Source organism: Antedon bifida, chromosome 3, assembly GCF_963402885.1.
Source record: "Antedon bifida chromosome 3, ecAntBifi1.1, whole genome shotgun sequence".
NCBI lineage: Eukaryota > Metazoa > Echinodermata > Crinoidea > Comatulida > Antedonidae > Antedon > Antedon bifida.
In genome coordinates this window covers 30,227,115-30,239,980 of record NC_136228.1, presented here as the reverse complement: position 1 = coordinate 30,239,980, position 12,866 = coordinate 30,227,115, and the positions used below count along the sequence as shown (strand labels likewise).

General features: G+C 31.4%; 1 protein-coding gene across 1 annotated transcript; it reads right to left on the bottom strand.

The window, feature by feature from the left end:
- Nucleotides 1–582: 582 nt before the first annotated feature.
- Nucleotides 583–5,317, bottom strand: LOC144837719 (E3 ubiquitin-protein ligase RNF103-like). The gene is made up of 6 exons (XM_078692952.1): nt 5,287–5,317; nt 4,855–4,887; nt 3,618–3,866; nt 3,051–3,163; nt 2,632–2,747; nt 583–2,114 (listed from the first exon to the last, which is right to left on the bottom strand). The coding sequence occupies exons 2-6, from the start codon at nt 4,856–4,858 to the stop codon at nt 833–835; spliced, it is 1,764 nt and encodes a 587-aa protein (XP_078549078.1). The 5' UTR covers nt 4,859–4,887; nt 5,287–5,317; the 3' UTR covers nt 583–832.
- Nucleotides 5,318–12,866: the final 7,549 nt, after the last annotated feature.

Sequence of the window (12,866 nt, the reverse complement as noted above, 5' to 3'; positions counted from 1 at the left end):
AATGTGCACAATTAAGGTGAATTAAAGATTATTTTATATTCTATTAAATCTATTATATATATATAAAACATAAAAAATACAAAACATACACAATTATAATATTGTATTACAAAGCTGCAAAGAAATTATAAATATAAATATAAACAGGTGCATTAAAGATGTATTGTCCCCCTGAAAAAAAACACATTTTTGTTGAATATTACATTTTAATGTAACATAATAGTTATCCACTTTGACCAAAAATTGGATTTAAAAAAAATGTATTGTAACTGAAAAAACTGTAATTTAAAGCAAAAAATTGTCAAATTGGCTGCCAGCCAATGGGTTTTTGGTAGAATATTTTGTCATTTTATAAGTGAAAACATCATTTTTTTTTCTATGGAAGTGATTAACTTTATTAAAACTACAAACTAACATATTCAAAGTCTGATTTAATTATTCTTCATTTTTATGTTTTTGGGGGACAATACATCTTTAAATGAAAATTAATTTATTTTAATGATAAATTAATTTTGTTTGCAGATAAAGACTTACCAAATAACACCATGTTGAATACTGTAACGGCAGGTAAACAAAATGGTAAGCACTACAATTATAGGTAGAGAAGAGAGAATACTAGCTAGAGAGGTAAACAAATTTGCGAGCATCACCTTGAATAAGCATACTGTAGAGACAGGTAAAACAAGATAGTATGTACTCAAAGAGAAAGATAGTTTAATGATTTTAACTATTTAAGGTTGCTTTAATTCCAAGGACGTCTAAGAATACGGTATCTCTCTCTTCTTCTGGATGTAGCATCTACATTTAAAAAAATTAATTGCACTGTTCTTTTTTAAAATAGTTTATAGTCAGTTAGGTCAAACATAATTAATATACAATATACATTAATGATAATACAGGTAATGACTCCTCCACATTTAATTAAAACTATTTGAGATTTATATGGTAGTGGATTGATATCTATGCATTTAAGAATATAAGCTGGCCAACGACACTTTGGGCAAATGTGGTTAAGCTCCAACCAAGGTTTAATGCACTCTTTATGGTGAATATGATTGCATGGTAACTTGGAACAAACTTGCTCACTGAATAGATCAAGACATATGCAACATTGGTCTCCATTAATGTCATTCTCATCATCATCGAGCAACTCATCAAATTCCCCAGTTGGTAGTCTATCAATGTAATCTGGTGAAAGAAATCTTAACCACCCCATCATTGCCAATAACCTATATCGCAAATATTCTGGACGATGGTATTCATTTCGTGACTTTCCACGCAAGAGAAGACAAAAATCTTCAGAAATTTTGTTTACCCAGTGCTGGTTTGATTCTAGCGAAACAGAATCAGTTCTTGTAAGATACAACGTAATGCCAATTGTAGAACAAATGATTAAAAATGGTACTAACAGAGAAACAGGGTTCTGTGAGTACATGAGAAGATCATTACGTATGTACCACATGAAGTAGGAAAGAAGTTGGGCAGGATTAGAAAGAGAAAATAAAATATTAACTATAATAGATAATATAACATACTTTACACTTGTTAATGTTAAAAAAAACAAGCGTCTGAAAATACCGCCTCGTGTTAAACAGAACTCTAAAAGGCAAAGACTGTTATATAGCAAAAACTCACCATGATAAAAAACATCAGGGTTTAAAGTTTGTATGTAAAAATATAGGTTACTATATGCTAAAAATTCTCCATGTTGGTTACCATATTGTAATTGACCTTCTGGGGTTAGAATTACTATAGAAGGCACTTTTACAGATTGGGAACTTTTTGACAACCAAAATCTCCTTTTGGGGGTTGATATGAATGCAAACTGATGCATTCCTGAAAACATATTAGCAAGAATTGTAAAAAAAAGAGGTGGGGTTTCAGCATTTGAGAAATAGGCAACTTTAATTTGGAAATCATAATTTTTTTCGTTTGTCTTTTCCATCCATTGCTGAACAGATTTAGGATTGTAAAATCTTGTCACCTTTGGTTTTAAATGATTGTTTATTCTCCCAAATATGTACTCTGGTGAGTGGGATTTATAGATGTATTTTTTAGATTGAGAGACAACCAGTAAAATACTTGGTTTGTTCCATTGCTCTGAGTCACATAACCTGAGAAATAAACAAAATAATATATTTCAATATTTATTATTTAAATATTTGTCTAATTTGTCTTCATCATAATATTTTGTAGTCCCTAACAGGACTAGATTTAAGGTAAATTTACACAGATGAGCAGTAGCGATAAGTGGAAAACCGCATAGCTTGTCCAACATATAATCTAGCCTGAGTGGAAACCTCCCATTTTGTGTAAATGGTCATAAGAAATAACAGATTCTATATTTGTATTACTGTTACGAGTTACCGCTCGTCTGTGTAAATTGGCCTTTACTGTACATCTTCATCCGTGCGCAATCAATCGCCTACTCCATAAATTAAGACCTTACAGTAGACATAGACATATATAAGTTAACTTTTTCTGCAGCCAGCTCTCTTTGGCTAGATGTTTGGTGTTTCGCCTTTGGAAACTGAAGACCCAAGTTCAAAACCAATCTATGTCATCAGATTTTTATTGGGTCTTATACAGTGACATCAGACCAGTCAATATAAATATATATAATTCACTTACTGTTTATTTGTAGTGCAATAGACAGTTGCTGTATTTATATGAAAGTAGTTGGCCTTTCTTTCAATTTTTTCCCATTGCCTTTTAGTCATTAAAGGTTGAGTTCCACTAGGTACAACCTGAAAAATATTTCAACCCTAATCATTCCAATATTTCTTTACTTAAAATGACCTAGGATGTTGTTTATAAACTTTTTCAATAAAATATAACAAAATTATTATTAGTTTTCACTGTAAAAATTGTTCATAAGTTGAACTCAAAAAGCATCTGGCATCTGCTGGTTTAGCATCATTGGAAGATTCAATATGAATAAAAAAATAATTTATTCAGATATGAAGCAGCCTGCTTTAGTAGTCATCTCTTCACAAAATGATATTGAATAGTCTGCACAAAATATTAATATTTAAGAGGCTTCAACGTACCTGAATGACCCATACGCCATTTACTATCTTATTATTAAAGTGTACACTGGATCTAAGTGTTTTTGAGTGACTGTTTGTATCCGGTGCGTACAGCACTCCTTCAAGAACTTCACCTGTAAAATTTGAAGTGCTTCAATAATAATAAATTATTATATTTGTATCTCAGTGGATAGGCTCTTTCAAGTTCTTCAAGCTCTGTCTACACTATCAAACTAGTTTGACAAAACAAGTGTCATGTGCCCAATTATAGTAGTGATATGCTTAAATATGGTAGTGATATGACATCATTATGTCCATATATGGGCACATCACATTTTTTGGTAACATAAAGTTTGATAGTGTAGACAGAGCTTAAGTACTTAAGATGATTTGGCAATACCATTCCACAGATTTGTGCGATTCAGAACTTTAAAATGTTACAATAGTAATCAAAAGATTAATATAATTTTTATTATGACAAAATCTGTAATTTTCCAACTATGTCACAACCCAATACATTTTAAAACCCAGTTTTCACATTAAAAAAAAATCTTCTTTAAAATGTCATTTTTAACATGACAGGCCTACCTGATTGGTCAACTAAGTTTGCAAGGTCACTCTTCGTAACAACATTGTCGTAGTCTACACCTGTCCTATCTAAAATCTTTTTCAACTGTGTTGTGTTTAACAGAGTCGGATCCATGATATTGGAAGACCAGAATTTCGTTTTCCGTAACACAAAACTGAGCGAAAGCATAAAGACTCCTATAAATAACACTTTGGCGATGAATAAGCATATTTCTTTAGCCGAAAACTTTGTGATTTCCTTTTTAATAGCTGAAGAAAATAAAATATAATTTAATTACAACCATAAAGTATAGATATTTCTAATTTAAAAAAAAAACAACAAATGAGTAAAATTATTTTGATGTTACTATGCTAATCATAATATGAATAAGTTTTATCGTAATCTTGTATGTACTTCTAGTATTCGAGTATATATAGCAACAGGGAGTGGTGTATGTGCATACTTTTGTTGAACAAAAATGATGTGAGAAAAAAAACGCAATTTTAAAGACCCAGTATTGTCAGAAAGCACTCCCTGATAAACATTCTAAATGTCTAGAACCTACAGGGGTCCTATATGCCCCGCCCTGCCACAGACCACATCCCTCCCCTCTCCAACCAAATGGTGGAGTGTCAAAAATTTCAAATCTCTCAGGTTAGTAACTTTGAGATGGCGATTTTGATTGATATTGGTAAAACGTTAATTATTTTGGCACACATGATCATCAACATATACTGGTGATTCTTGTAAAGGAATACCTACATAAAACTACAGACTTGGGAAAGTGTACAACTGTACCCAGATAATGTTGCTAATGTGAGGCGTGGCACTGCCTGCATGATACATTTTCATTACATTGTCAATACCAAGATAAAAAAATACATATTTGCATAAAATAAAGGATGTTGCTCAGAGAACTAGGATAAAATTATATATTTATTTTAGTTAAGATCATTGGACGGCTGACTCAATTGTGTAATCGTATTACATTAGCAGTCCCTGACCAATTCATCTTTGTACATTGTATATTATGTTTTGTTGGTCAAATAAATAAATAAAATGAAATGAAATAACATCCCTAACATCTTCTAAATGGGTTATTGATCAATTTACTGTAGTTTTTTCAAGATGGTGCAATACAAAATGGCTGACCAGGAAGTCAAGATAACATCAGAAAATTAGTGAGTATAATGAATGAACATTTGTTACTGTTTCTACATCTAAAAAATTACAAAATTATAGTACACTAGTACTTACACATCTCCAAATTCTTAGTCCCTTTTTGTGATTCTGCAAAGGGGAAAAATAAAACTAGTAGAATCAGGATAGCTACATTTAACACTGTTAAATCAAATACTAGTATTTCTTTATATATTATAAATATGCAAATTTACAGTAATTTATCATTGCTGGTAATATATTTATATGCACTTGAACCTTAGTCACTTTTGGGAAACCCAGCATATAACAATGAATATATAACAATACTAATCTGTTCTATAAATAGAATGAATAATATTACTCCTATTGATTAGAAGCTTCAATTATATTCTATTTATTTACTTGCATCAGTTCATAAACTCAATACTACGCAAACAGTTCTCATACAAATTTATTATATTCAATCTAATTTGGTGCGTTAAAAGGTAACTCATTGATTCAACTGAAAACCAAGCATACAGTACTTACCGAACTGCTGTATTGAAGGTGTGTGGCATTTTACAAGACATGTTGGAGCTTATAAATGTTTGTTAAGCCAATCAGAAACAATTGTTATCCGCAGTGCGAATATCTGGAGTTCACAAACGTATCAAAGCTTATAAAGGTTTTTATGAGCCAATCAAAACAAAGTATTTAGACGCACTGCGAAAAAAAACTGTAAGGTCTTTGGTTTTCTAGAAAAATCCAATGAAACATAAGAACTTTGGCTGGTTAATCTGACAAACACATCACACAAAACCTGAATGGATTTTTACATTTTTGTAAATGTTCATGCATCTGTTCAATTGATAATTTTACCACGCTATAACATCTTATTGATTAAATGTTAAATGTATTATTCTTGGTCCTTAAGCTTAACTTGAAACTGAGGAAATTTGGATTAGGCCCTCCACAGACCCACGGCAGCCAGCATTGCAGCGCCTACCAGATCAGCACACCAGGAGACGATCCCCTACTATTCCCAGACTGTCTCCCATCCAGAACACAACCGGGCCCAACGTTGCTTAACTTCTGGCGAGAACTGGTGTTTTAACACAGTATGACCTTCCTTACCCTTATGAATATTTGTTTGAATATTGCTAGAAAGTTGAAAAAAAGACAAGACAAAAAGTTTTCTGCTACTTACAGAATATACATTTAATCTGAAAAAAGTTATCAAAGTAACTAATGTCTTTGTAATTATTATAATATATTATATGTATAAATAATCATTTATTTAACAACAATATGAATATTATTTTATTAATTTACTACTTAATTTTTTTTTCATTTACAGTAAATATTATTTAGGTCACTTACAAAATAGAAATTCAAGATAAATGCAATTTGAAATTTGTTTTCACAGAAAAACAAACATTAAACTATGAAAAACAAGTGTTTACTTACTTATTGTACCAAACATTATGAAGTTTATATTACTGTATTAGATTATACAAGTTTACCTTATATAAAAATTAACCCAACCACTTGCAATAACAAATTCATCTGTACAATTAATAATAATGTAAATATCAGGAAAGAAATAGGTGCTGCATAATGTATGTACATTAAAAAAACAATAATAAGCTACTGTTATCAGGACCTAATTAGTTTTATTAAATTGAAATATAATGTAGAAAAATGTATTCATAAAACAAATGCGACTCTGGAAACATTTGAAAACAAATGAAAACATTTAAATTGTTTATTTGCTTAACTGTATACTACATGATGAACATTTATTTAAACAATTTATATATTTTTCAATGTTAGCTGGCTTTATTTTAAAGTGACAAACTTTTCTTTTGATGACAGTTTCTTGTCTGTTTTTTTTTCATGTAATGTATTATGAATTGATTGAAAGTATAAATAAAAAAAAAACATTCCAACCACTATGAAACTGGGATCATAACATGACAGACTGAAGTATTTAAGCTGATAAAATGATATCAATATTGACAAATTCAATTTCAATAAGAAATTCAAGATTCCAATTAATAAACTTTAATTAGACAACCTAAAAGTATGATAATCAAAAAGTAATTGACATATGAACTAACCTGCAAAATAGACAGGTAATTCAAAACGATATATATATATAAAGAAAAGAGCAGACCTATGAACAAATAATATTCAAACATCAGAATATTTGGATTAACACCCATGCCTAAGGGTCTAGGCCAATCAATAGGCCATTCACAAAAAATGCAAGATCCATGTTCAGGAATGTCATAGGTTCTACACATCCACGATTCAAGGCAATCAGCATGACAACTATGTAGACAAGGGAGCCCACGAACTAACTTCTTTTCTTGGATGTAAGATGCGCGACATATGCGACAATCTTCATCCTTATATTTAATATATTCCTTAGGCCATTCAGAATCCGATTCCCACGTTGGTAGGTCTGTATATGGTGGCATAATACGTAGCCATGTTAAAACCCATATAATCCAATTCAGATCATCATTGGGTAACTTTTTAAACAAAAAAGTATAAAAAGTATCAAGACCTCTGATTAGCCAGTCTTCACTCGTTTCCTGAGAAACATCATCAGATCTTCTGTAGTACATTTTAACTATACCAAGAATAAGGCAATAGCCTAAGAATGTTGTAAACACCAACATAGGGTAATGAGAGCACATGAGAAGATCACTTCGTACATAGTCCATAAATTCAGATAAGAGTAGACTTTGAAGAAGATTAAAATAAAGCAATCCATAAAAGACTATCATAACAATTATATTCAAGCAATTGTTCAGTGCAATTAGCAATAATAGAAAAAAAATACATCGGACAAAGTCTCCTTGTATTAAAAAAAAACTGATAAAACAATGAATGTTCACAAAAATTGTACAATAGTGAATTACACCCAGGGATAAATTTTGTAGGTATAAATTCAGGTTATAGTATGATAAATATTCTCCCGGATGTTTACCGTATTGTAATTGACGTTCTGGTGTTACAATTATGATGGAGGGATTTTCTATAGTTTGGGAACTTTTTGTTAATTTAAACTTGTTTTGTTTGGTTGCTATAAATGCAAAGTTTATTTTTGGAAATCTTGTTTTTAGCAATGTGAAAAAAAGAGGTGGCTTGTTAGCTTTCAAGACATACAAAACTTTTACTTGGAATTCTTCATTTACTTTTGTCTTCATCCATTGCTCAACATCATAAGAAGTAGAAAAAATGTCGGCCATTATTATTAACTCTTTGCTTATACTATTCAGAATGGATTCAGCTGAATGTGCTTCAAACATGCTATAAGACAATAAACGATATGGAATAACCACAAAATAATTTGGTCTATCCCAGTGTTTTTCATCACATAATCTGTAATTAAAGAATATCAAAATATTTATATTTATTATCTGTCTAGATTTCACATGTATATTTGTACCAACAAGATTGGGTCACAAAAGATATGATGTCCTATATGTTTGATTGTAAAAGTTATACTGGAAATTAATTTAATTCATTAATGGTTCATTAGCAGATAACTCCTTATTATTGTTCCGTTTCTTTTTTAGTTATCTGCAAATTTATTTTGCGGAAAACCTTTGTGATGGTCAGGTTACTTGTTTTTTTCTTCAAGCAAATTATTCTTATTCTTTCCGGCATTTTTGTGAGCAGCCTTTCTCTAAAACTTGTGGGCAGCACGTTCTTGTTTTATAATATGGTCATGTAGCATAACTATGCACGATTCTCTGAAATTCTATGATGACAAATTTAGAACCAAAGGACATTTTTTAAACTAAACTTGCAAATAGCATACATCATAATATTGGGAAAAATTTTGTGAAATAAAAATGGCGTGTTCCACAAGAAATTACATGCGCACCCTCTTAGACCTGTTATGCTATTTACTTACCGTTTATTTACATCACAATTAACAGTTGCTGTGTTTATATCCAAGTAGTTGGCTTTTCTTTTAAGTTCTTTCCATTCCTTTTTAGTCATTAAGGGTTCAGATCCATTAGGTATAACCTGAAAATTGTAATGTCCAAACCAAATATACTGTATAAGCCAAACAATGATAACCTCAAGACAAAATGAATGTAAATGTATGTACACATTCATCATTCTGGTCAGGCAAAGTCATCAGAAGATTTTACATTAAAAACACATTCTGAAAAGTTTTTAAAATCCAACATTTTAGTCAAGCCGAAATTGTGTTCATAAAAACAGGCAAGCAAACGCTACAAATTATCATTTATTTCACTTTACTTTTTACTCCATTAAAATTGTCGATAATAATTTTACTATCCAGTGAAGAAACAGAAAAATTTATTTCAGTATAACTTTGCATTAATTGATTTAAAATAATACATATTTAATGTTGTAGCACAAAACCACTGTAGCAAAAACAATTTACTTATCAAATTATTTTCAAAAAGTTTTTTAAGTTATGAATTTGTAGAAAAAAAATTAATGTTTACTGTACCTGGATAACCCATAAATATGGATTATTCATCATTTCATCATCAAAGTCTTCTTCAGATGTAGCCCTCAAAATCCTTGAAGGAAAGTTGAATTCTACATTTAATTCCCCTGCTACGACATTACCTGTGTACAATTTAAATGCAATATTAGTGATCTCGACAAACACTTCTATTAGAATGCCCCAAAAAAGACATAACACGTTTATATAAAACATTGTGACTTAATTATCAAGTTTAGCATGATAAAGAGACACCATTCACATAGAAATCAAATCACAAATCCACAATATTTTATGATAAGATACTTTATTGTATAAAAGCATAATAACTACTGAAATTTTCTATTTATTATGAAAATTGTTTATCAGGACTACTGAAATTAATTGTACAGTGGCGTAACGCATGAGCCAAAGGCTCCTGGTTTAGGAACCCTAAGCGGCCCTTCAACGATGGAGGCCTCAGGCATTTTCCGACATATTTTAATGCCTGTTTTTTCCTCTAGACACTGTTTGGGGCTCCCATAAGCTACGGGACCCTGGGTTTAGTCAGTGAGCGCTCATAGTCGTTACGCCACGGATTGTAAAGTGGCATGTTGAGAACTCAATTCTGGGGACAATGTAGTTCGGATTGGCCTGGAATGTAGTCTACTTTAAATGTAATTGGTCAATGCAACAAATGATAAACCAAACTCACCTGTTTTAGCAACTACATTTTCAAGTTCATCTCTCTCAATAATGCCTTTGTAGCTTAAACCTCTTCGATCCAAAGTTTCCTTTAGCTGGGTTATTGGTAATTTTCTTGGATTAATGATTTCAGTTGACCAAACAAACCAAAACACAAAATGGATTAGAACACAAAAAGCAACTGTAAGTAGTGTACCATTTAAGAAAAATGACCATGAAAACAATTCCTTCCCCTTTTTTAAAGCAGCTTTGTAACAGATGGACACAATTAACTTCATCATCTTTTAGATAATAGCAATGTCCCTCTATCAAGGTACTTTCACCTGTATTTAAAAACATGTATTTAATTATTTTTATGAAAAAACATGTCTGCTTCACTAGGCTATTCAATGAATACATGTACTTTCCAGCACCGGTCCTACTAAACACCACCAGATACCTACCAGAGCAACAAATCCTACCACCAGAGAGCAGCCACCTGTTTGGAATGTATTATTAATGGTATATTACAAATTTCAAGGCTTAATTCTTTCAGAAACTTATAAAATTGAAGTTAAAAGTGATTTTCTCGCCGTCGCAATTTCAGAATCGAATGCGTTCGAACTTCGTAACAGCAGGGGTCCCAAGTCTACCGCTAATCGCGGTAGTCTACCGCTTTTAGTAAGATAAGATAAGATAAATGTATTGAACAAACGCTTTTGTATCAGCGGCACACGTTTATAAGATGGTGCGTTCATTTACAAGGCAATGTAAAAACAAAAAGAAAAGTATCAAAAATAACATTTAAGTCTTAACTAAGAAGCGAATTATACAAGTAAAATGAAATAGTAAAAACAAGGTAATCTACCGCGCTACCGCTATCTCGACGTTTTCTACCGCATTTTGATTTTTCCACCGCATTTTCAAATTTCCTCATATTTTTGGCCAAATTGATTATGCACCACCTAGCCCAGGCTCATCCCAGGTCAATAATAGTCAATAACCAGACAAAAGTGAGGCAGGATGTTGAAACAATGTCTATTCATTAAGGCTGGTGGTCTATTATTGTATTTTTAGTGTATGCACTGCCTTTGTTAAACCGTAACAATAATACTGTAAACACATTTTGGCGAATTGAATGTGGTTCACGACAAAATCTCCTGCGAATGGACTTTCCCAAGTTGCCAAATTGCGTAAACGAATTTTAAATGATAATCGACTTTCGGAAGATTAATTACATGAAAATCGAAAATGATAACATTTGGATTGTTTTGAATAAATACTTTGGGTACAATTTTATATGATCAAAAGACACACGCATTGTTAAACAGAATACCATCACTGACAGAAGGGCGTGTCGGATTTACTGAAATGACCGTACTTATAGTCAACTAGACATGAAACTCGTCACTTTGACGAGTTAGTTATCCGCACCACGACAAACGCCACGTGCACGTCATACGTTGGAATATTGCACACAGATAAAGATTATGGCATTATGACAAGAACTGAAGAATATGATATGCTGTTAGTGCTGAATTCTGTCAATTTTGTGTCATATAGTATATACATGCAAACAGTATAATCTGTATACAGTGTAGAATAGGTGAAATTACGGGACCCGCCATTTATTCCTATTTTTAACATGGCGACGGTATCAAAATGAAACACTAAGATAGCAATTTCGGAAGTACATTATCTCAGTAACAACATGTTAACGTGTAGAAGAAATTTTAATACGTAAAATATAGATGCGCGCTCTTTTAAATGTGATGAACTATGACGCAAAAGATGAAAATACGACTTTTTTTATTCAACTGGCCATATGATGACGTCACAACGTCGGATTGGGAAAATGTTCACATGAATTCGTATCTACAATCCAATAGCTTCCAGAAAACGTTTTAATCATGGTTATCACTTTTTATTCTGATGAGCTATAACAGATTAAAATTTACTGTAAAGATGAAATTAATGCCACACGTAATTAAAATTTTTAGGCATGGTGACTTCATAAAAAATAAAATATTTTTAACTCGTGCGAAAGATTGTTGATTGACCTAGACAATATCAAAATCGGGGTGAAAATGGAAAACGGATAAGTGGAGATGCGCTCTATTAAATGTGATGAGCTATGACGAAAGATACAAAAATCATAAATTTTATATTCGCTTGGCCATACGATGACGTCACAATGTCCGGTTAGCCATATTAATACCTGATCCGATATCTACAACTCATCAACTTCCAGAATATGTCATCCACAAAAAGTTGATCGTGTAGTTTAGAAATTACGACTGTTTAAAAATTGTGTAATCGTATTACATTAGCAGTCCCTGACCAATTCATCTTTGTACATTGTATATTATGTTTTGTTGGTCAAATAAATAAATAAAATGAAATGAAATAACATCCCTAACATCTTCTAAATGGGTTATTGATCAATTTACTGTAGTTTTTTCAAGATGGTGCAATACAAAATGGCTGACCAGGAAGTCAAGATAACATCAGAAAATTAGTGAGTATAATGAATGAACATTTGTTACTGTTTCTACATCTAAAAAATTACAAAATTATAGTACACTAGTACTTACATATCTCCAAATTCTTAGTCCCTTTTTGTGATTCTGCAAAGAGGAAAAATAAAACTAGTAGAATCAGGATAGCTACATTTAACACTGTTAAATCAAATACTAGTATTTCTTTATATATTATAAATATGCAAATTTACAGTAATTTATCATTGCTGGTAATATATTTATATGCACTTGAACCTTAGTCACTTTTGGGAAACCCAGCATATAACAATGAATATATAACAATACTAATCTGTTCTATAAATAGAATGAATAATATTACTCCTATTGATTAGAAGCTTCAATTATATTCTATTTATTTACTTGCATCGGTTCATAAACTCAATACTACGCAAACAGTTCTCATACAAATTTATTATATTCAATCT

What these genes read in the sequence shown, in the direction of transcription:
- LOC144837719 (XM_078692952.1), bottom strand. An exon ending in AAACTTAGTTGACCAATCAG is followed by an intron (nt 3,164 to 3,617) that starts GTAGGCCTGTCA and finishes CAAATTTTACAG; the next exon opens with GTGAAGTTCTTGAAGGAGTG. An exon ending in TATTGCACTACAAATAAACA is followed by an intron (nt 2,115 to 2,631) that starts GTAAGTGAATTA and finishes TTTATTTCTCAG; the next exon opens with GTTATGTGACTCAGAGCAAT.